The sequence below is a fragment of the Lepisma saccharinum genome, chromosome 5 (assembly GCF_977018435.1).
Source record: "Lepisma saccharinum chromosome 5, izLepSacc3.1, whole genome shotgun sequence".
NCBI classification, from domain to species: domain Eukaryota; kingdom Metazoa; phylum Arthropoda; class Insecta; order Zygentoma; family Lepismatidae; genus Lepisma; species Lepisma saccharinum.
In genome coordinates this window covers 40,104,507-40,130,648 of record NC_139233.1, presented here as the reverse complement: position 1 = coordinate 40,130,648, position 26,142 = coordinate 40,104,507, and the positions used below count along the sequence as shown (strand labels likewise).

General features: G+C 38.3%; 1 protein-coding gene across 8 annotated transcripts in view; it reads left to right on the top strand.

Annotated features, from left to right (window-relative positions):
• Positions 1-26,142, top strand: part of LOC145987783 (synaptotagmin 1-like) — a 321,930-nt gene that overhangs the window by 255,335 nt on the left and 40,453 nt on the right. For all 8 annotated transcript variants that reach the window (XM_083122473.1, XM_083122478.1, XM_083122474.1 and 5 more), the window contains 4 exons: positions 17,518-17,633; positions 20,447-20,596; positions 21,789-21,931; positions 24,177-24,278. In XM_083122473.1, coding sequence (XP_082978599.1) covers positions 17,522-17,633; positions 20,447-20,596; positions 21,789-21,931; positions 24,177-24,278 — 507 coding nt within the window. In that variant the 5' untranslated portion in view covers positions 17,518-17,521. The remainder of the gene's footprint in view (positions 1-17,517; positions 17,634-20,446; positions 20,597-21,788; positions 21,932-24,176; positions 24,279-26,142) is intronic.

Sequence of the window (26,142 nt, the reverse complement as noted above, 5' to 3'; positions counted from 1 at the left end):
CACGACAATCGCAAAATAGTAATTGCTGAAGAAATAAACAGAATATTCACATTGGTGCAACCAAGTATTTCGTTAACAAAATAAATAAGTAAAGGGGTACTTTGAACGAAGAGCGATCGGGGAAAAAGAATACAAAGCCTACAAATTCAAGTAGGTATTTATTAGACGAATACAAATGGACTCACGTGAAAGGTTACTTCATACACTACTTATGAACATAGTCCCTCCCCGGTTCAGGAATTTATTCCAGCGCTACACGAGGTTCATGATGCCTGTCTCGTAATACTCAGGGTCCTGTTGGAGCCCAACCCTTGCTTCGTGCTTGACAACATCATCCGAATGAAACCGGATGCTTCTTCAAAGGAGCGAAGAGATGGTAATCGCTCGGAGCAAGCTCCGGGAAGTATGCTGGATGATATGGAGCACATGTCACCCAAAACCCGCAAGGCTAGGACGTAAGGGGTTGGGCTCCGACAACAGGACCCCGAGTTCTACGAGACAGGCATGATGAACCTCGTAGTGTTGGGATAGATGTCTGAACCGGGAGGAGACTATGTTGAGAAGTAGTGTATGAAGTGTCCTTTCACGCGAGTCCGTTTGTATTCGTCTAATAAATACCTACTGGAATTTGTAGGCTTTGTATTATTATTTCCTATCATCCCTAGCAGTTATCCAACGTCACGTGGGCCTTCTTAATTGCCTCCCAGGTTTGATCCCGGTGGAGGCAATTTGCATAGTGGTTCGATTTCCACGTCAAACTGCAAGTGCAGTCCCGATTAGCCTATTTGAACACAAAAAGTGAACTTTTTTGCAAAACAAAGCCAAAATCTCGAACTAGATCTAGAATCTCGGACTCTAATTCTCAGCTCGTCTCGATTTTACATGAATCTATCTCGTTCTCTGTCTCGTCTCGATTTCGTTTCGATATTTATAACCATATGCTGGTCTATGACCAGCTTCTTATTGTATAACCTTTACTGTTATTTCAATTTAGAAATATTCCTCTTTAAAGAAGACACAAGGAATACAACTAAAGTTCGTCCAATAACTAAGCACAGAAATCGACTTAAATAAGGCATTGGAAGATTATTTAAAACACCTTCTCCGTACCATTACTAATCTTAAAGATGTTCCTGTCCTTTGCAATCAGTTTTAGAAGAGAGGAATATTTTTTGCTTAATATCTAAGTATGCTGTCATTCGTGCAGACCTACGTTATCACTCCTGTGACGTTTCTTCCCGGCGTTAACCTATTTTTCCTTTGTGAATGGAAATAAGACTTGGGGCCTTGGAGGAGTCGTTCGTCTGGAAAATAACTCGCATTTCATAGAAGCCAGGTCTTTGCTTCATCTTCAATCTTCGATTTCTTCTTTTCGTCTTTTCACGTGTAAGGAAATTCGGCCCTTTTAGTTCTTCTCAGAGGGGGTGGGAATAGATCAAGTTTAAAGAAGACTGTCTATAGATTTTCAAGAAATGTCACCGTGGCTTGTAAAGTACTGCGTAGAAATCCGAATTCAATGGAATGTAAGCGAAATGTCTGTCCCACATTTAAACACTTAAAAATATGACTTGCCTAACCGAAGTCAATTCTAATTGTCCTATCAGAATAACAATAGCAACAAAAATATTATTTTATGTATATGTGCTAAAGCCTTAGGCCAATTCATTTTTTATAATATGTAGTTCAAGAATTTTCCATTTTTTTCCACAAAAATTAGACGATCCAGTTAAAAAAGGTTCTAATACTGGATATCATTAATAAAACATAATAACAAATGTGATCGTGCGTATTCCCTTCAGAAGGGAGAAATTTTCATTCCTTGGTTGGAGGTGAATTGAGAAATGTATGGACAGGAAAGACCATCCTGGGAGCATGAGCGCCAACAGGGAATGTAAAGTGGATGCACGTACCTCCCTGAAGTAAGAAGAAATCGCCTACTTATTCTGATTTTTCTTTTCTTGTATTTCCTTCCTAGCTTTCGATCTTCTTTTCTCAGTTTTAGCATATCTTTTTTCATGTTTACAATCTGCTTGATCACTGGTTTCTATGAATGCCTCCAGTCTACATCCTCTGTTTGATAATATAGCTAATTTGTTTTTTGGACTTTCTCTCTACTTAATCATTTGTTTGCATAACATCCCTCCATTCTATTCTTTGTACGGTAATATCTAAATTATTTGCATTACATCTTGAAATTTTATTTGTACATTATTGTTGCTAGGATTAAATCAACTGGGGGGTGAGGCTTCCAGGTTGATACAACTAGTATGGATTCGCAGACACGAAACTATTCTGTTCTGACTTTACTCTCACATTTTAGAAGCTCGAGCTCTTTTAACAGGCACGAGTTATATGGACCCAGTAAAATAAAGAACTTGCCTCTTCAGGTTAAATCCCTGGTTTAAACAATCCCTGTTTATATAAGATTGTGTTGTAAGCTCGTTGATGACCTTGTAACAATTTTACATAACAAAACATAAGATATTTTCATTAAAGTTAACTCTCCCCAAGTTGAGAAACTTTAGTGTAGTTCAATTCCAGTCTGCAAGCCATGAAAGACTTATTTCACGTGCCTTGAAGGAACGTAACACCGTAGTGTTTTCGTAATTCCCTCGCCTGTTTTTGTGACGTCACGTATCAAAGACTGGGGCTTTGCATAGTGCTGCCATCTGTTGGCTGGTTTTCATGTTATCGCCGCTTTCGGCAGAGCGTTAACAATGTTTTTCCTCGTTTACGAAGGTGAATTTTGAAGTGCACTACACAATAAACACGTTCGTGCTGTCAAAAATGGAAAATAACGACATAAACCCTTGTTTACTACTACGCCTTTCGGCATTCAATTAATTTCTCTTGCGTGTTTTGTGCCGGTAACTAAGGTAACGAGCGACCAACCATATCAGCTGCGGTAGGACGGAAAAAGCCACAACATGTGAAACGGAGAATGTTAGCGACCAGATTTCTCTCTTTGCTTTTAAGGGAGATATTCCTTTCCCATGAGACTTATTTCGCGCTTTGTGTTTTAGTTAATAACCAAGGTTAGGATTTTCATGTCTTTGCATATATACATATTCAACCTTTTCAAGGTAAAAACAACTTGCTTTATACACCTCGCGATATATGCGAAACGAATTTCGTTCCTTCTATCGAGTTGGATTTCTTTGACGTATGCATTCTCAGCTCTGCCAACTGCCAGTTGGATAAAGTACTCATGCAGCGCCCAAATGTTAAAAAAAAAAAAAAAAAAAAAAAAGGGATGTGTCTTGGATATTTGTATTTTTGTTATTTAGCGTCGCTTTTCTGCGACTTTTGACTAATTCGCGACGATCAAAGTGAAGGATGATTAAATTAAATTGATAAATGGCAAAAAAAGGAAGTGCCATGAAAGCACATTTAGGGGATAGGGTCCAAACATACTCGATCTCGACCATTTTGGAGGTGAGGTGATCAGCACCATGCTCTGGTCGCCTTTACCCCCCACGTATCCATTGATTTTAGGGTGGGTGACCCTCAGAGCCGCTTTATGCGGGGACAAGGCTGGGAAAAAATCCGACCTTAGATCAGCCACCCCGGGAATCGAACCCGGGTCTCCCGCGTGGAAGTCAGACGCCCCACCGATTTTATTTTTAGGAAGATCCCTAAGCGGCAGCCCTTCATTTAGGACATACGAACACGAACATCCATGTTTTAACCGGGATTCAAACCCGGGACCCTTGGCGTCGTACCGCGCTGTGCAAACAACTCCGCCACGGCTTATTGATAAGTGGACGCTGACAAATAATAACACCTATGCCCAGGCCTGGAATCGAACCTGGCAACATCGGTGCTGAGATCGAAAGTCGACCACTTAACGCGCTCGGCCGTCGCCAGCTCTTGGATATTCGTAACAAAGTTCTGGGTATTTAACAGATATCCATTGGATAACTCTCGGACATCCGTGTGTTCGTCTAGGAACATCCATAGAATATCCTGAAACAATGTTTCATGGATGTCCTGTGGATATCTGGATGTGTTTTGGTCATTAGTCCTATAATGTTCATGTGAACGGTTGTCCAGACACGTTGTGGATAAGAAAATATATTCGGGATTAGAATTCAACTTAATCTCGACATTTATTAGACGTTTGGATATTATCTGGGTTTCACACATATTTCAGATACGAAAAGAAGATCCGTTTTCCCCCAACAATTATTATTGCATTTTTTAAAACATATTAGTTGTCTCGTTGAAGAAGAACGAGACAGGCGTTTGTAAATCCAGACGAACCAACAGATATCCAGATATCTTTTTCAGTCACAAGACAAGACGGGAGTGGAACAAAAGAAAAATAATTCAACTTTTGATAAAATTTCTAAAAATGGCGGCCGTTTTCAGTGCATTTCATGTTCAGATAAGCTAATCGGCCAGTAGCTCTAAAGTTGAAGTGATTACATTATATACGCTATATATATATATATATATATATATATATATATATATATATATATATATATGTTGTTCATAGTTGCCACATTTAAAAAAATCGGCATTTTTGAGGGGCGGGAATTTATGATTTTTTTGGTAGCTTTAAAAATATCTTGTTTTGACGTATTTTTGAAATGTGATAAAAAAAGTTTTCTACTTTTAATATCAACCACCACCCGTATTTTTTTTTTTTAGCAAAAGAACTACTACGAATGCAATTAAAAATTTGCGACATGCGCGCCTCTAGTGTTGGGTTCCAAACATTCCTGAGGGTTCTTTCTTTCCCGCGCAACAGAAGGATTATATTGGTTGTGTCAAGTCAGGCGCGATGTTTACACTTTGCTTTGCACGAAGGCGCCTGGGGCGAAGTGCGTGGGCATACCTGAGCTTAATAGACTTCCGTCGGTGCTCGCAACGGCGTTGCTATGGCAACAAATCAATGTCTTCTCAGGTGTTTTTTCCTGAATGAGCTTCTCTTATTTCCACATTATAGTCCTGCCATCCACGATAGAGAGAACACATCTACTCGAATATCAGCTTGATGATTTCCTCATTCCTACACAGAATTCACGATTCAATAATATACATGGTGTACAAAAGGTGTTGACGAATTGAAATCCCATGGAGTGAGATATTTCAGTTAGACTTGACATGGAGAGGCGAGACTTAACAATGTGTGATCTTGTCTCGTGTGTTAAGAGGCCTGTCTCTTTCTTGTTATCTTTCTTGTCTCGATATATATATATATATATATATATATATATATATATATATATACGGTATATATATATCAGGAGCGTATATTCTAGGCAAGCTAGACTATCTGCGAAGTCCTGATTTCTTATGAGTTGGCAACGTGATTTCCTATGAGTTGGCAACGTGATTTCCTATGAGTTGGCAACCTGATTTCCAATGAGTTGGCAATTCGCGATTCAATAATATACATGGTGTACAAAAGGTGTTGACGAATTGAAATCCCATGGAGTGAGATATTTTAGTTAGACTTGACATGGAGAGGCGAGACTTAACAATGTGTGATCTTGTCTCGTGTGTTAAGAGGCCTGTCTCTTTCTTGTTATCTTTCTTGTCTCGATATATATATATATATATATATATATATATATCAGGAGCGTATATTCTAGGCAAGCTAGACTATCTGCGAAGTCCTGATTTCTTATGAGTTGGCAACGTGATTTCCTATGAGTTGGCAACGTGATTTCCTATGAGTTGGCAACCTGATTTCCAATGAGTTGGCAATTCGCGATTCAATAATATACATGGTGTACAAAAGGTGTTGACGAATTGAAATCCCATGGAGTGAGATATTTTAGTTAGACTTGACATGGAGAGGCGAGACTTAACAATGTGTGATCTTGTCTCGTGTGTTAAGAGGCCTGTCTCTTTCTTGTTATCTTTCTTGTCTCGATATATATATATATATATATATATATATATCAGGAGCGTATATTCTAGGCAAGCTAGACTATCTGCGAAGTCCTGATTTCTTATGAGTTGGCAACGTGATTTCCTATGAGTTGGCAACGTGATTTCCTATGAGTTGGCAACCTGATTTCCAATGAGTTGGCAATTCGCGATTCAATAATATACATGGTGTACAAAAGGTGTTGACGAATTGAAATCCCATGGAGTGAGATATTTTAGTTAGACTTGACATGGAGAGGCGAGACTTAACAATGTGTGATCTTGTCTCGTGTGTTAAGAGGCCTGTCTCTTTCTTGTTATCTTTCTTGTCTCGATATATATATATATATATATATATCAGGAGCGTATATTCTAGGCAAGCTAGACTATCTGCGAAGTCCTGATTTCTTATGAGTTGGCAACGTGATTTCCTATGAGTTGGCAACGTGATTTCCTATGAGTTGGCAACGTGATTTCCTATGAGTTGGCAACCTGATTTCCAATGAGTTGGCAACCTGATTTCCTATGAGTTGGCAACGTGATTTCCTATGAGTTGGCAACCTGATTTCCAATGAGTTGGCAACCTGATTTCTTAGGAGTTGCTAAATTTATTTCTATTCATAGCCTAGGACAGTAGCGTACGCAGGATTTTATCAAGGGGGGGGTTATTTCTAAAACTTTCTCCAAATTCAAATTACCATTGTTTTTTATACTTTAATTAAATAATACTCATAATTAATTAATAATACTTATAATTAATTAATTAGCTAAATTACTACTAATAATCCTACTAATACCACTACTACTATTAAGTAGTAGAGATCTACATAAATATAGTATCTACGAAAGCAATAGAACAGTATCACTTTCTAGTCATTCGATTTTTATCAAATTCTGGGAGCATTTTTTTGTTTCTTTGTTACAAAATAATTGTCTGCTCAACGAGGTGAAACATTTTAAGTGTGAAGAAAAACAAGAAAATATATTAATAAATTAAAATAATCAAAGTATGGAACTCATCCAAGGAGCTGCGGTGTCTGGTCGGTAGAACGTCTGACAACCACGCGGGAGATCCGGGTTCAATTCCCGGAATTGGTTGGAATTTTTCGGGCTTCTTCCCCTTATAAATGTTCCCGATAATTCACATCTGGATTGTCTCTCTGTTCTTGCCAACAAAACATTTTACAATAGTTAAGCTTATTGTAGTTTGAATAATTGTCTAGTCAACAAGGTGAGACATTTTAGAGACATATTCAAACATGCTGCAGTAAACAACGGGAAGCGGACTGGTGACTGTTCTTGTCCGCCTAGCCTTTGTCTATACATTAGCCGCTTAAAACGAACTAAGAACTTTCTTTAGTTAATTCTCATTGTTCACACAAAAAAATACATGTTCATTGAACACTGGCGTACATAGAGGGGTGGCTGATGGGGTTACAGCCACTACCGAAATTTGGAGAAAATCAGAATTTTCAAATAAAAATCCGTTAAGAACTTTAAAAAATCAAAATGTGTAAATGAAAAATCTGTCTTAAAGTGAGTCCCGATTACCATTTGTCTTTGAATACAATTTTAATAGACTGAAAAACTCCAAAAATACGAAATATTTTATGCATCCTGCCCTCCAAAACTGTCATGTGCTATCCACATTTACGATTTCAGCCCATCCCGAAAAAAAAATCCTGCGTACGCCAGTGTATTGAACATTGTTGCAACTGAGATGCAAAACAAGTTTTCTCTTTTTTAAATCATAGTTGCCCTCATATTTTATTTTCAAGAATACTTGTTAATTTTCAAGGTTTTCTCTCTGAAAGACGCATGTGTTTGGAATGCTGTTCTTTTCTCCGTGGTGCATCGAAATAATAATTCAAGTTATTATTTTTATTATTATTAGTAGTGGTAGTAGTAGTAATAGTATTGTCCCCCAGATATTTGACTGGGTTAAATTGGCCATTTATTTTTTTCTTCGGCATTTTTCATAACATTTCACAAGCTCAAGGGGGGGGGTTTAAACCCCGTAACCCCCCCTTGCGTACGCCACTGGCCTAGGACCACGTGACATGGTGAGATAGCTCAGTATACGCCACTGATATATATATAGTATAAAGGCAAAAACTTTTCTTAATAACTAATCCTGTTTCACGCCTAGTTTCGAACTAAAAAAGAGGCAGGTTCACAGTTGTCACTACCCGATTCATATTGCGATTGCAATAAACAAACAAACCCTGTGCAGTGGGCTGAACAAATATTACCAAGCAAATTGGCCATCACCATTGTCATGAATCTTGTTTTACCCAATGAGAGCTTCAAGAATTTAAACAAAACAAAAAACAGCTTCTGACAGCCTCTGTACCATCTATTCCCTAAACTACCTAGGATGCAAGAGAGAAATTAATGAAAATAGTCATGGACAATTTGCCGAGCAATACTTGTGCATCCCACTGTACATGGCTTTGATTTGACTTATACAGGGTGTCGCAAAACTCTTTCAACAACGCTTGGGTTTCTGTGCTATAAGCGCTTAAAATCTATCCTGTACGTGTGCAACCCAACACAGCAAACGCTTGCTCTGACATAACTACCACGGGCGCGTGGCAGGGTTGCCACTAGCGTTCCTCGTTAAGAGAGACGACTTGAAAACAACAACCTGGGAGTCTTGCCTGAGCAAAATCCAAAACATTAATGATACTTGCGATGTTGTAAGAAGAATTGACAGTATTTATAAACTGACCAAGACAAATAATAAGCAGACTGAAATTCAAGATTACGTACTCATTCTAAAATATCTCCATAATTGATCGATTGATTTGGTTTATTTTAATTTGCTTTTCTGCCACCTTTGGCTAATCGCGAAGATGAGGATGATAGCTATGATGAAATAACAAATGACACCATTGTCTAGGTCAGAATTTAAACCCGAGACACCTGGCGCCTTGGCGATCTTTGCTAACAACATCACTACGGAGTGTTTCGTGTATCATGCAATATCAACTGCAAGGGACACGTAAGATATGGGAAATCCACGAAAGAACAAATATAAACATGATGTGTTTGATGCCTCGTTTCGAACACGCAAACTGTAATGTTATTACAATTTATTTGAAAATTATTCCTATCTGTGCTACCGTTATTGCTAATCGTGTTCGTCTCATTAGGCATCCCCGATGGTGCAGTGGTAGCGTCGTCGACTTGTAATCAAGGAGTCCATTTTTCGATACCCTGTGGAGGCACATAGTGGTTCGGATCCCACTTTAAACTGTAGCTCCAGTCCCAATTAGCCTTACTGTGCATAAAATGGACTTAAAACACCCAATCAATCAATCAATCATAAGGAAATAATTGCAAGGCTCTTTTAATTTAATGATTCATTGATTGATTGATTTGCTTTATTTTACTTCACTTTTTGTGCCACTTTTTGGCTAATTTGCGAAGATAGGGATAAGTGATGATATGATGAAATTGATGAATGGACACTCACAAACATTCATACCCAAGCCGGGATTCGAATCGAAGACTCCTGGCATCGTAGCGCGATGTTCTAACCACTACACCACAGACGGCGACTTTCAATTTAATGAAAAACGTCGTTTAGACATGAACAAAATTCACACATTAAAACTAGTGCTTATTAAGAACCAAAGCCAAGAAATGCATACTTATGTCAAGCGCTGAACTGTAAAGGGCACTCGTATTGCACATTTGCGCATTATTTACATTTGTTCGTTAGTGGATTTCCCGTATCTTACGCGTCCCTTGCAATTGTTGATATTGCATGATACACGAAACACTCCGTGGTGATGTTGTTAGCAAAGATCGCTAAGGCGCCAGGTATCTCGGGTTTAAATCCTGGCCTAGACAATGGTGTCATTTGTTATTTCATCATAGCTATCATCCTCATCTTCGCGATTAGCCAAAGGTGGCAGAAAAGCAAATTAAAATAAACCAAATCAATCGATCAATTATGGAGATATTTTAGAATGAGTACGTAATCTTGAATTTCAGTTTGCTTATTATTTGTCTTGGTCAGTTTATAAATACTGTCAATTCTTCTTACAACATCGCAAGTATCATTAATGTTTTGGATTTTGCTCAGGCAAGACTCCCAGGTTGTTGTTTTCAAGTCGTCTCTCTTAACGAGGAACGCTAGTGGCAACCCTGCCACGCGCCCCTGGTACTTATGTCAGAGCAAGCGTTTGCTGTGTTGGGTTGCATATGTACAGGATAGATTTTAAGCGCTTATAGCGCAGAAACTAAGCGCTTTCGAGGTAAACTTTATAGGGAAAAGTTACTTGTTTTTTATATCTACCAGCACCCAAGCGTTGTTGAAAAAGTTTTGCGACAACCTGTATATCCACTTTTGGCTAATCACGACGATGGGGATAACTGATGATATTGATGAAGGGACAGTCACAAAGAACACCCGTGCTGGGATTCGAACCTGGCACTCCTGGCCTGTACATTGCAACGTGCCGTCAAAGCATTTGAGTGGGAGGAGTGAGGTAGCCTAAGGGGTGGCCCACACATTCACACTCTTGGTCATCGGAGGTGCTATGTTTAGCAACCCGCTCCGGCAGCTTTACTCTCTATGGTTGTCCCCATCTCTTAGAGACTGGGTGAACTCTAGACCAACTTCATGCAGAGATATTACTGACATCACTCACCCCGGGAATCAAACTCTGGTCTCCCGCGTGATAGTCAGACCCCGTACTGATTTTTTTTTTTTCGTTTTGCAGTCAGGATTTGCCTATCCCAGCATATTGTTTATTGAACATTAACTGGAGTCGGGAATAATGCACATTACTGTAACAATATTTGCTTTCAGACATCATGAATACATTAGGACTGGCGCAACTGTCGCACCAGTACAATAGACAGTGTACCCAGAAAACCCCATAATTTGTACTCTCTACTACAATTACATAAACTGATTAGACCACCGCGGCTTACATAAACTATACGACTTATCTGTAACCAATCAGGGAGATATCAGCTTAGTATAACTGAATAAGCCGCATAGCTAAAATTTTCAAACACCGTAAATTATAGTGTGCCGAAGACTTGAACGAGATCGAAACCCTGGGACAAAAAGGCTCATCTGGTCTCAATTTTTCAAGGTAGTCTCTATCATCCTTTGCACAAGGAACGTTTCTGCTATACAAAAATCTGTTAATATTAATTAGCACTAAAAGTATAAAACGAAGGGAAAAATTGTAGAGAGGTCCCTTTTGAACAAACATTCAATGCAGTTCGTCTATTTGAGAAATAAATTAATAAAGACGCTTTACTCGGTCTGAACCATCTTTCGCTTGAACTACAAAATTTTCGCAGACAGAGGGAGAGAGTCTGTCTGAATTTTAACCGCGTCGCCGTCGTAACAGCGTTATCCCTAAAAGAACGTGAGGAGGATGTTAAACTGGTTTTCAGTTCTATAGTGCATAATTCATAGACCACGTTCTTCTTTAGACCCTGCATCATTCTCTTTGCGAAATGGCACTTTTTCATTTATTCCTGACAGGTCATCCTTTTTTTTTTCTCCTTCGCTTCTTCAATGAAATTCTCCTGCCCGCTCTTCGTGATATTGGCTTATCTTCGGTTTCTGAAGATCGTCCTCTTTTGTGCTGTGCGTGTTCTTGCTTCGTGTTTGACTTGTCTTTTCTCGGAAGCTCAATTTCAGTTCATTAGTCTGTGAGTTGTTACATAAAAAAAGAGCCGTGTGTGACGTAAGAGATAATATATACTCTGTCCAGGGTACCTCTGGAGCAAGCGAACGAAATCAAGTCTCTGCGCAAGTAGTGACGCGAGACGGCTCCACCAATAAATACGTGAGAGGGAACGGGATTCCGTGGAGGGGGAAAGCGAGTGCTGTTACCAGCCTTCGCAGCAGAGAGTACTGCTTTGCTCTGCCCCTTGTTCCACACATTCCGGGGACAGAGTATAGACTGTCCAGGGGTTCCGGACCCCATCCTTCCCGAAAGACTTACCAAGTACTAAAATTACATAATGAAAATATACTTGTTTAGCATTTGTCGTATAATCAATGGTTTGGGCCTCCCAGATGGAGCAGTGGTAGCATCGTCGCCTTCTAATCAACGGATCCCGGGTTCGATACCCGGTGGAGACACATTGCACAGTGGTTCGGATCCCACTTTAAACTGTAGGTCTTGTCCCGATTAGCCTTATTGTGCATAAAGTGGACTTAAAACACCAACGCAATCATTAAAATCAATGGTTTATTTATTTCCGTTGAACTAATTGGAAAGCAAGGGTTTTATTGCAATCATTAGGCTTTGAATTAATTTAAGTACACTACTGTTCATATGCATAAAATATTAATGAAGAGCCTTACTTTTCGTCAGCTGTATGTCGCATCCATTTTTGTTATTTATTAAATATTCAATTCTTTATCTATGATCATCAATTATTTTTGTTATTTATTAAATATTCAATTCTTTATCTATCATCATCAATTTCCTTTCCAAGGCAGTTGTTTATACATAAATTTGGCGATCTTAACTACAGGTAAGCTAGATGATCAATACGTGCTGTTATACATATCTCTCTTACATATTCATGTAATAATAACAACTGTATGTGTTGGCTAAAAGAGCATTTATTCATTAATTTATTTATTGTTTGCTGGAAGTAGTAGGGGGTGCAGACTGATCGAATGGGGGCGTCCGAACTTGCCCCCATTCTGGCGTAGTCACTGAGGAGCTATCGCATTTTCAGATGTCTACCCCTTATAATAGAAATAATTATTGTCTTTATTAAAGTAGGTGCGTTTCGGTCTCGAACCGCTCTTACAACCAACTCTTCTTAATGAAAAGTGAGAAAATAAAAGAGAGTGCACGAGGAATGAATATACCAATAAGTCCTCCTCCGTGGCAGTGCGGTCTAAGGCGCTGTGCTTTGGGCTCCTACTGCGGGACGGCATGGGTTCGGGACCGCCTGGTGTTCAGTCTCTGGGTTCTCGGCCTGTGTATAGGACCGGTGGCCACTCACCATCATGAGGAAATGGGGGAGCTTCGAGTGAGTAGCGTAACCCAGTCTTGGAAATCTCTGAGGGTTCGACGTGCTGATCCCACGTCACCCCCTTACCGGTTGAAGATTTCAACACCTCTAGGTAGGTTTGTGGGAGGGAGACTGGCAGTTGGGAGATAGGCATAAGTCCTCAAGGGCTGTCGAGCCACGGTTTACAGTAAGAGAGACACTTGGGAGTAAAGAAAACGTACAATATGAATTAATAACTAGCATAAAATAATAATAATAATGAAAAAAATAATAAAAATGTCAGAGAAACAATATGACGACCTCCGTGGTCGAGTGGTTAACACATCGCGCTATGACGGCAGAGGTCCCGGGTTCGATTTCTGGTCTGGGCATGGGTTTTCTTTGTGAGTGTCCCTTCATTAATTTCATCATTTCATTTTTGGCTAATTGTGAAGATGAAGATGAGTGAAGTTGATGAAGGAATGCTCACAAAGAACACCCGTGCTGGGATTCGAACCTGGCACTCCTGGCCTGTACATTGCAACGTGCCGTCAAAGCATTTGAGTGGGAGGAGTGAGGTAGCCTAAGGGGTGGCCCACACATTCACACTCTTGGTCATCGGAGGTGCTATGTTTAGCAACCCGCTCCGGCAGCTTTACTCTCTATGGTTGTCCCCATCTCTTAGAGACTGGGTGAACTCTAGACCAACTTCATGCAGAGATATTACTGACATCACTCACCCCGGGAATCAAACTCTGGTCTCCCGCGTGATAGTCAGACCCCGTACTGATTTTTTTTTTTTCGTTTTGCAGTCAGGATTTGCCTATCCCAGCATATTGTTTATTGAACATTAACTGGAGTCGGGAATAATGCACATTACTGTAACAATATTTGCTTTCAGACATCATGAATACATTAGGACTGGCGCAACTGTCGCACCAGTACAATAGACAGTGTACCCAGAAAACCCCATAATTTGTACTCTCTACTACAATTACATAAACTGATTAGACCACCGCGGCTTACATAAACTATACGACTTATCTGTAACCAATCAGGGAGATATCAGCTTAGTATAACTGAATAAGCCGCATAGCTAAAATTTTCAAACACCGTAAATTATAGTGTGCCGAAGACTTGAACGAGATCGAAACCCTGGGACAAAAAGGCTCATCTGGTCTCAATTTTTCAAGGTAGTCTCTATCATCCTTTGCACAAGGAACGTTTCTGCTATACAAAAATCTGTTAATATTAATTAGCACTAAAAGTATAAAACGAAGGGAAAAATTGTAGAGAGGTCCCTTTTGAACAAACATTCAATGCAGTTCGTCTATTTGAGAAATAAATTAATAAAGACGCTTTACTCGGTCTGAACCATCTTTCGCTTGAACTACAAAATTTTCGCAGACAGAGGGAGAGAGTCTGTCTGAATTTTAACCGCGTCGCCGTCGTAACAGCGTTATCCCTAAAAGAACGTGAGGAGGATGTTAAACTGGTTTTCAGTTCTATAGTGCATAATTCATAGACCACGTTCTTCTTTAGACCCTGCATCATTCTCTTTGCGAAATGGCACTTTTTCATTTATTCCTGACAGGTCATCCTTTTTTTTTTCTCCTTCGCTTCTTCAATGAAATTCTCCTGCCCGCTCTTCGTGATATTGGCTTATCTTCGGTTTCTGAAGATCGTCCTCTTTTGTGCTGTGCGTGTTCTTGCTTCGTGTTTGACTTGTCTTTTCTCGGAAGCTCAATTTCAGTTCATTAGTCTGTGAGTTCGTTACATAAAAAAAGAGCCGTGTGTGACGTAAGAGATAATATATACTCTGTCCAGGGTACCTCTGGAGCAAGCGAACGAAATCAAGTCTCTGCGCAAGTAGTGACGCGAGACGGCTCTACCAATAAATACGTGAGAGGGAACGGGATTCCGTGGAGGGGGAAAGCGAGTGCTGTTACCAGCCTTCGCAGCAGAGAGTACTGCTTTGCTCTGCCCCTTGTTCCACACATTCCGGGGACAGAGTATAGACTGTCCAGGGGTTCCGGACCCCATCCTTCCCGAAAGACTTACCAAGTACTAAAATTACATAATGAAAATATACTTGTTTAGCATTTGTCGTATAATCAATGGTTTGGGCCTCCCAGATGGAGCAGTGGTAGCATCGTCGCCTTCTAATCAACGGATCCCGGGTTCGATACCCGGTGGAGACACATTGCACAGTGGTTCGGATCCCACTTTAAACTGTAGGTCTTGTCCCGATTAGCCTTATTGTGCATAAAGTGGACTTAAAACACCAACGCAATCATTAAAATCAATGGTTTATTTATTTCCGTTGAACTAATTGGAAAGCAAGGGTTTTATTGCAATCATTAGGCTTTGAATTAATTTAAGTACACTACTGTTCATATGCATAAAATATTAATGAAGAGCCTTACTTTTCGTCAGCTGTATGTCGCATCCATTTTTGTTATTTATTAAATATTCAATTCTTTATCTATGATCATCAATTATTTTTGTTATTTATTAAATATTCAATTCTTTATCTATCATCATCAATTTCCTTTCCAAGGCAGTTGTTTATACATAAATTTGGCGATCTTAACTACAGGTAAGCTAGATGATCAATACGTGCTGTTATACATATCTCTCTTACATATTCATGTAATAATAACAACTGTATGTGTTGGCTAAAAGAGCATTTATTCATTAATTTATTTATTGTTTGCTGGAAGTAGTAGGGGGTGCAGACTGATCGAATGGGGGCGTCCGAACTTGCCCCCATTCTGGCGTAGTCACTGAGGAGCTATCGCATTTTCAGATGTCTACCCCTTATAATAGAAATAATTATTGTCTTTATTAAAGTAGGTGCGTTTCGGTCTCGAACCGCTCTTACAACCAACTCTTCTTAATGAAAAGTGAGAAAATAAAAGAGAGTGCACGAGGAATGAATATACCAATAAGTCCTCCTCCGTGGCAGTGCGGTCTAAGGCGCTGTGCTTTGGGCTCCTACTGCGGGACGGCATGGGTTCGGGACCGCCTGGTGTTCAGTCTCTGGGTTCTCGGCCTGTGTATAGGACCGGTGGCCACTCACTATCATGAGGAAATGGGGGAGCTTCGAGTGAGTAGCGTAACCCAGTCTTGGAAATCTCTGAGGGTTCGACGTGCTGATCCCACGTCACCCCCTTACCGGTTGAAGATTTCAACACCTCTAGGTAGGTTTGTGGGAGGGAGACTGGCAGTTGGGAGATAGGCATAAGTCCTCAAGGGCTGTCGAGCCACGGTTTACAGTAAGAGAGACACTTGGGAGTAAAGAAAACGTACAATATGAATTAATAACTAGCATAAAATAATAATAATAATGAAAAAAATAATAAAAATGTCAGAGAAACAATATGACGACCTCCGTGGTCGAGTGGTTAACACATCGCGCTATGACGGCAGAGGTCCCGGGTTCGATTTCTGGTCTGGGCATGGGTTTTCTTTGTGAGTGTCCCTTCATTAATTTCATCATTTCATTTTTGGCTAATTGTGAAAATGAAGATGAGTGAAGTTGATGAAGGAATGCTCACAAAGGACACCCATACACAGGCCAGGATACAAACCAAACCTGGGACTTCTGGAGTCGTAGCGCGCTGTGCTAATCATTCTGCCACAGGGGATTTGACTTATTGAATATATTGAAATTCACTTCATAAGTTATTTTGATCGTTGACCATAGTTCATAACCAAGCTTAAATAAACATTACTGTTAATGCCATTGTCCCGCACATGGTCGTGCGGTCTAAGGCGTCATGCTTTGGGCTCCCGACTACAGGATGTGTGCAGATTCGAGTCTCCTGGGGGAAGCGTAACAACTTTTCTCCTGAGATTTCGGCCGGTGTATGAGACCAGTGGCAACCCACCATCGTGAGTAAATTGGTGAGCTACGAATGAGTAGCGTAACCCGGGTATGAAAACCTGCAACAACGACTTTGGGTTCGTTGTGCTGACCACACATCACCCTGTAACTGGTAGGATAATCTCTCACTTCGGGTGAGTCAGTGAGTAGAATCAGGTGGGATTTTTTAATAAGAAGAAAATTGTAGCTATAGATTAAAATTCTAACAGCACACAATCAAAATTTCATGAAAATAATATATTTTCTAAAACAGAAGTAAGTTCAGTGGAAGAAAGAAAATTAGAGCAGGCAGACCACTTGTGGTTTTTCACAGATATACATAGGATTTAACTCCATGTATCTACCATTTTAAAAAAATGCTTGTCATATCTGCCTGTACAGTAATTTGGATGAAGTCCTTTTCTGAAAACACTCTTTTTTCATGTAACCTTACAAGTGTGCAAAGTATCTACTTATTCTGAAGTGCAATAATCACTTGTACAACATCTGCTATGTAGGGACCCCACATTATTCGGTCAAAGCCAAAAGGATAAGCCAGCAAAAAAAAGAAACACAATTCAAAGTGTACTGATTTTTTCAGTGAATACTAATTCATTTTTTAAGAAATACTCCAGGCATATTAATTTCCCAATAACAAAATAAATAAATAAATAAAATAGAAATCTTGAATGGGACAATGTGTATTTACATGATATGTTTATAGTGAATAAGAAACAGTACTATAGAAAATTAACTACATTATTATTTCATTTCAGGACCATGGCACCAGCCATTTTCAAGAGAGACACAGAAGAAACAGGGGGACCAAAGCTTGCAAACCTCAAAATAAATGAAACAAAAAATGATTTAGACGGATATGTAACCAAGTCAGGTAAAGTATATGCATGATTTTGATTCCACGTAATTAATGTAATGGACTATTAAAAACAGTTAGTTGTATAACTAAAGTTATACAAGTATATATTAGTCCAATGTCTTAATCTTTTCTATACTTACTGTTTTAATATCATTCACTGTTAGTTTATGACTCCACTGGGAATCAAACCTAGGATCCATCAATTACAAAATGACAGCATTACCACTACAGCATTTAGGAAGCCCTTTTAGGCTTTAAGAATCTCAGACATATCCATCCCTCTTCCCCTTCTCTCTTACAAAATCATGTCTTTGTTTTGTAGTAGCCACTTAACTGGTATCTATCTAGATGCATTCACAAGTGTAAAAAGAATCTGATTATGTTCATGCACCAATAATTTTTCAAATTACAATAGTTAACTGATTTCGAATACATATCATATATTAATGGAAACACAATCAAAATTCTGAGCAGTCTGAATACAAAAGTTATTTTAAAAAATGTATTTTTTAAATTATAAGAATCAAGATATTTTACACTGGTAGAGAAGCAGTTTTTGGTGTATGATATATAGAATAAAGTGCAAGAGATTTGATATTAATACAACATAATGTAGCTTATGACATAATTCTTATGTTTTCCCCTCAGGCAAACAATACAACATACTGCATTGCATTTAAAATGAACTATTAAAATTTTGCTAATTCTGTTATACTCATTTATTTCTAGTTACACATGTGGCTATCCTATTTTCTAGGCATGATATCGAGACTTTTTTATCAATCATTAAGCTTTAAATTAAGATACTTCTCCACAGTATACTCCTCTCTATTGAAAAAAGTTTCAAATGCCACAATAAAATATATATTTTTGAAGAGGATGTAGTTTTTGTTGCCAGTTTATGGGGTATCGTAAGTAAAAATAAGTAGTTCAAATTATCTATCATTTAGCAAATTTAGTTTAGCATTCCTTCCCTCACATATCCGATCTGATAAATTATGGTCAGAAAAGGTTCTTATGGACAAACATAGTTCAATTCTGTAAAAGGGTTAGTGTGTCAGTGGCATGTTCTGAAAATTGAATCTAGTTTACTGCAACAATTCTTATTTATTGTATATATTTATTATATATTAATTAGATATAATAGAAATAAAACATCAATGCAGGAGGCATGCAAGTAAAACAAAAACAGAAGTCCAACTTCGAATTTTTCGGTAATTTCAATATACACTGTCGAGTCACATTATTATGACCACCTCCTACATTTGACGTAGGACAGTGGTTAGCCCATGAAGAATGCCATGGGGCATGAGCTAGTGTGGTGATTATATAAGGTGTTTGATAGGTCTACTGCACACACATCACTTGCTGCTGTTATGGGCAAAAATGTATACGAGTTGCAAAAGGGAATGATTATCGCCTTTCAGGCCAAGGGTGACAGTATTTCTGAAACATCGTAGTTTGTGAACTGTTCGCATGCTGCTGTGGTGAAAGTGTATCGTGAGTGGACAAATAGCACCATCGTGAATAACAGACATGGAAACTGCGGAGCACCACATGCTATTGATTTGAGAGGTGAACATCGGCTCCAGAGGTTTCATAGGGTAGACAGCCACGCTACAGTGGAGCAGCTCACCGTCAAAAATGAACCAGGAGGCTACCAGACGTTTGTCTAAAATGACAATTCAGCAAACCCTGTTGCAAATGCGCTCAAAAGAAAAAGGATGGCTCAAAGGGTTGTCTTCTCCGAAGAGTACAATTTTCTGCTTCATCGAACAGATGGACGTTGGCATGTCAGACGAGGAACAGCTGGGAACAAACACACTGTAACCATTGCTGGAAGAACACAAGCTGGAGGCCGCAGTGATATGGTCTGAGGAATGTTTTCCAGCATTCTCTGTTACGACTCATCCATGTGGAAGGCATTCTCAACCGATTTGGTTACGGATCCTTCCTTGCAGATCATGTACACCCATATATGCTGATTGTCTTCCCTGGAGCGGATGGGATCTTTCAGCAAGACAATGCAACATGTCACATGGGTAGAAATGTCTGACGGTGGTTTGAAGAGCCCAACCAATACTTCCAATTACTTACCTGGTCCCCTAGTTCTCCAGGTTTGAACCCAATAGAGCCCCTGTGGGACCACCTCGATCATCGTGTTCACTCTATCCATCCTCCACCACACACCCTCCAGCAGCTTTGGGATACACTGCAGGCAGCATGGTTCCAAATACCTGTGACAACGTACTCGAACCTTCTTGAGTCACTCCCAGCTCATCTAGCTGCTGTCCGTGCTGCACACAGCAGTTAATCTGTATATTAGCTGGTGGTCATAAATAATGTAACTCGACTGGGTGCATGCAAAAAGTTGGTTTACTGGGGGCAAATCAGATAACATGGGAGAATACACCATTGCATTGTTGACTCTCAGTTATCAAAAGTTTTTGACAAATCAACACTAGTTAGAAGTAATGTACCTCTCTTGGATAAACACAAGTATTGCATAAAATGTTATTACCCTAATTATATGCATCAACAGTGATTCTTGAAACGGAAAAGAACAACAAGCCTGAAAGTGTGCTACCAAAATATAAAATCTGGACACTCTCACATCTCAACTTTACTCAGGAAAAATCCAGCACAGTTCGCAAAGATTTTCTTGACTAATAGTGTTAGTTATACGTCTGAAACCAACTAATTCATGACTATTTTGTGGCAGTATTCTGAATCTTCCCTGCAATATTGTCAAAGTGCACCTACATGAAATACACAATTCCTATATTATAATATATTTGTAATACATAATTATGTTCTTCATATTACAGGGGATTTAGTGCTGGGGTCTGAACCCCCGCAACAAGAAGGCCCTGTGAAGAGTTCTGTGGAGGACAAAGGTGGAAAAGCACTGGAGATAGCTGAGGAAGTGGCTCAAAAAATAGGAATACCAACATGGGGAGTCATTGCCATTATTGTGGGTAAGATATATGATCTGATGATAAATATTTCTGTTGTTGTTCAGGAAGATAAAATGTTTTGGAGAAAAATTGTGTCAGATATTCTTTTTTGGATTGCATGACAAACTGTCATAGCACAGATTTGTCTAATTCTTATCGGGGTTTTCAGGGACGGTTTAACATTGTGATAAAAAAAAAAAAAAACAATTTATTCTTAAATGCAAAAATTTCACCAGCAGTGAGAAAACCTGAAAATTTCTCTTCTGTACCAAATATGGTCTCCCACCACTTTGGAATCCGGCAATGGTTCGAGTCTCCTGTGGGGAAGTGTAACTACTCTTCTTGAGATTTTGGCCTGTGTATGCGACTGGTGGCCACCCACCATCTGTGAGGAAATTGGGGAGCTACAGATGAGTAGTATAACCTGGTCATAAAAAACCTACAACAATGACTGAGGGGTTATCATGCTGACCAAACGTCACCCCGTAACTGGTTGCATGATTTTCCACCCCTGGTAGGAGTGAGGCTGGCAGTCAGTAGGTAGGCACTGGCCCTCACAAGCTGCCACGAGTTATTACACAAAATATGAGAGAACTTCAGACATTCTAATTTCTCCTTAACATAAAATTCATGTCTCTTTTCCATTGAGCATGAGTTTGGATAGCAAATTATAAATACTTAGTGATAGGTGAGTGTAGAAACATATGAAATAGTACATACAAGGGATGAAATCTTTGTTATGCTGATAAACAACCAATATAACATTTACCAATATCAATATTCTACTGACTTGTTATAAAATTACAAATGTTCCATGAAGAACATCTTATTGTATGCTACCAGAAGAAGCAATGGCTGTTGCTCTGGAAAAGGAACTGTATTTACGCATTTACTTTACAAAACTAGTTGCATATGAATTACATGTTTCCATCCATAAAAATAAAAGCAAAATGGTAAGAATTATTAGTAATTTTATCTATAAACTAATATGCCTATATTGACTGATACTGAGAGAGTATAAATTAATCTGTTCCGTTACTAGTACTGCATAGTGGTTTAGAATTCTTTGAGAATTTATTTTTTCATTATGTGGTTCCCATTCATACATTTTCTCTTCAAAATATTTGAGCAGAGTAAATTAATCCAAATTTTTTTAATTTTAAGCCCTTAAAAATGTTATACTTATTACAACTCTATTTCATTTTTCCTGCAGGTGTCTGTCTGATCTTCCTTCTAGTCTGTTTCTGCTGCATAAAAAGATGCTGTGCAAAACGAAGAGGAGGAAAAGACAAAAAGGACAAAAAGGGCATAGATATAAAGTCTATACAACTTCTAGGACAAGGATACAAAGAAAAGGTATTGTATTATAAAGAACTCATACTGTTAGGCCCATAGTGGTCAGTAAGGTTGTATTCAGGGTGCGAGGGATGCATTTTTCAGAAAGCATGAAAATGTCAATCTCTCTTCCACATAGTATGCCCCGGAAACTGTATTATTGCAGATCAACCTTGTTGTAACACATGAACACAGCTAGTATTATCTTCTGTGTTGCATGCATCTTTACAGCCTCAGCTCTTATCTAAGATAGGCTAATTGAGATTACATTCCTCAAGTACAAGTGTTTATTTTGATTATGGCAAGAAGGTCATCTCTATGACATGTTTAAAGTGGTGAGATGTTGGAAGATTTTCTTCTTGACACAGAAGATATGTCTGCAATAGATCATGGGTGCAAGATAGTTTTAAGCATGTATGACACTCCATTTCTATAATCTAAACAAGAATCCCCATTATTTTAATTTTAGACCAATACAAGGTAGTATCGTAAATTTTTAATTATCACCATGAACTAAGTGAAACAGAAACTTTATTTGAAGTTGTGGTCCTTAAGACTTCTCTACATGGTCACCATGCAGGTTTAGCGTTTCTTGACCTTGTAGAAGCTCTCACATTGCATCAAAAACCAGTGTTCCTCCTCTTGCATGACATTTTGTATTGTCGAATCGCCGACTCCACAGTGGATTTTTCATTTCAAGGAACAAGAAGAAGTCTACTTGGGGCGGGATCGGGAGAATAGAGTGGAAATGGAAGAATATATTAGGAGGTAAACAGAAGAGGACAAATGGGTGGTTGACTCTATTGAAACGTTCGAAGATTAATATGGAACAGGGATGTCCCTATGAAATGCAAGAAAGTAACACATACTATGTACCAATAATTATGAATGGAGCAGAAACTTGGACAATGACAAAGAGAGACAGTGGAGATTAAATCCTTAAGGAGTATATTGGGGAAGACTAGAAGGGATAGAATAAGGAATAAGGAGATCCGAAAAACAGTGGGGGTGGTGAAGCTTCAGAACAGAATAGATCAAGCACAGATGAGATGGTTTGGGCACATGAAGAGAATGAGTGCAGAAAGACTGCCAATAAGAGCTTACAATGCACAAGGAGTGGGAATAAGGCCAAAGAGGAGACCAAGATTTCGGTTGAAAGATCAGATAGTGGAGAGTGAGAGGAGAAGTTTTGAGCAGCATGTAAAGAGAGAAGTGGTGGAAGGCCAAAAGAAAATAGAGAGCTTTGACTTGTATGCTGACCTAGCCAGAGGCAGGAAATGGCAAAGGATGATGATATTATAATCAAATATGGCATAGCATGTAACCTAAATAGAACAAAAGGTGTTGTGCTTAACAAAACAAAAAAAAAACACTAAAAACTTAAAGCCACTAAACACTACTAACCCCGTTATACTTGTTCCATTTGTCTAATACTCCTTAAGTGATTTCCTTCCGGTGGTTCACTGTTCTCCATCCTTTCCTTATGACTTAGTCAGGCCCCTTACATAAAACAACAACACATGAAATTTGTGTTGTTTTGTGAAGAATGTGGTTCTTACAGAACATGAAACAAAGAGCTTTAAGAATTTTGATATTTTGAAAGTAATGAATTTGATAAATGGTTGGAAACAGGGCTGTAGTCGAGGGTATATGGTGCTATATGCTGTATACCCTCTGGTTAACCTTACCCATTACAGTATACATTCTGCTACAATGCACATACCTACTTTCATTTCATTTATTCATGTAATTTGGCATTTACTCCAGTGAGATCATTACTGTCAAAGACTTCTGGTTTCACTTGATCAGGAACAAAATGTCTTCTCTGTTTAAATATGCTTCATTTGTGTCAATTATGGGCATCACTATCGTCATCAACAATATTCTACTATCAATGGATTTTCTGTAGGTATTTAATGATTTTATGAATATATTTAATGAAAATATCATGCAAAGTTAATGGAAACATGGTCTCTCCTTAACGTTTCACAAAATGTAGCATATACCCTCTGAAAAGTTTTGGACTACAGTACTTGTTGGAAACAGGTTCTTTTCACTTATTGGTGGGGGGAGTTTCCTGGCCTAAGGAAAATTTTGGACACACTGAAATTTTAGTCTTGAAGTTTGAAAATTTCTTGAGGAAATCTTGATTTTTTGTCTTGACTGTGAAGCAGACATGCTGTTACCAGAAAGACAAATCATATTATGTACTTTTCTGTGCATCCAGTATTTTGTGTGGATTAATTCTGTTTTTAATTGTTACTAGGTTCAACCAGATATGGAAGAATTGACTGAAAACCAGGATGACCAAGCAGATGAGGCTGAAAGCAAACAAAGTGAAGTAAAACTAGGGAAGCTACAATTTAAGGTTAGTTCTTTATTTGCTACTATAATCTGCACAATACTTACTTGGTGCCAGTGTGTAAAATAAAAATTTTTGCCTTTGAGGATTATCCATAATGAATTCATATGTAAACAAGAAAAATGTATATTTGCAAATTGTTGTGTTTTATTTTTTGTGAGGAAGACGGTGTAAATCATCATCATTCCTCATATTAACTAGAAGAAAATAGATTAATTGGTACTCTATTGGTAATGGCCAATTTAAGCATATTGATGTATCAGTTTATCAGAAAAATTGTGGATAACCTTACTGATCTGACATATCTGTAAACAACTTGAAATTTTGTGTGAAATTCACTCATTTTGTTGTTAATTTTATAGATATAAACATACAATTTGCATACTCTAGCATGGCTTCTTTTTCAAAGGCGAAACCAATTACAGTCACCTGGTTACAGACATTAAGGAGGTTAATAAGAAAATCAAGTTCTTCAAGGAACATCTGAAAGTTTATATGACATTTGGAGAGAGAGTTGGCAATTTTTTTATGAATTGTAAGAACATTAAAATTGAATCTACAACTTACAATTGGATACAATTCACCAATTAGTCTCAGTTGAGATTCCGATTGAAACCAGTTCATTCGAATATCTTTATTGGGCATCCAATTGAAACCAATTCAATCCAATTGAAATTTCAATTGGAACCAATAGACATTTCCAGCTGAGTTGAGTTCGACAAAAAATTCATATCAGTTTCTTTAATATTTTGTTATTATAATTTTAATTCCTTTAACTGTTCTTTCCAATGTATTCTTAGCACAGGAAATCAATTCAGCTGTGTCAGGTGAGTTCCCATTTCGTGACCCACACAACAAAATTGCAATATTTTATACGTCCCGTTTCAGAGGCATGTCCCAGTCATCCCGTTTATGTTATTTCAGAAACGCCATTTGTCCCATTTTATAAAAGTGTAGGAGTCAACTTGAAAATCAAGTCTACATTTGAAAAATGTTTTTTTCTTTCTTTAAGAATGAAGAGTTTATGCAATTTTTAAACTGGTGTATTGGTAAAGCAACTGAACTGCATTTCAAACCCTTCATAACAATCAAAATGTTTCATTGTCGTCGAGAACATTCTAGCAGACAGTACTTTTAGCTTGTGTCGTGGGTTGTATTGTTTTGTGTGTGTTCCGTTATTTGTAGAGCAGTGAATAAGCATGGCCAAGAAGCATACATGTAGTTTCAATATGGACATGTAAAAATAAATCAAAGTCCTCTGTCTTGATGCAAACTCAAAATACAAATCTTGCGTTCCATGTCAGGTATGTGGGGTAAGTTTTTCGGGGAGTTTTATGAACGGTTGGTGAAGAATGATGCTGTTTTAAAGAAGAATGGTTGTTCTGTTATACTTCAGAGTAGGACTAACATCAAAGGTTAATCGGAAGAGAGCAGAAACACTATGTAAGCCATATCGAGATTATAATAATTATTACCTTTTTATTTCATTCATGTTTATGATGTATCATTCATGTGATCCGTACTTTAATAAATAATATTAATAATAATGACATTAATGTAATTAGGGCTAACCGATTTTTAAAGAGGGGGTTACAATAACCTCTTCGGATGTTCCATTTTCGAGCAAAAATATTATGGTCACAAGGAACAGTTACATTGTAGGAATTAAAACTGTAACTAGTTACTTTTGAAAGTATCTGTAACTAGTTACTTTTGAAAGTATCTGTAACTGTAACAGAGTTACTTTTTGCAATAGAAGTAATGTTCTCAACAATTACTCTTTAATTGTTAATTTAAAAATATGTAATGTGGGACAAGCTAAATTTGACAACTCTGTTTAAATACATGTCTTCTATGGATGCTAAGGTGA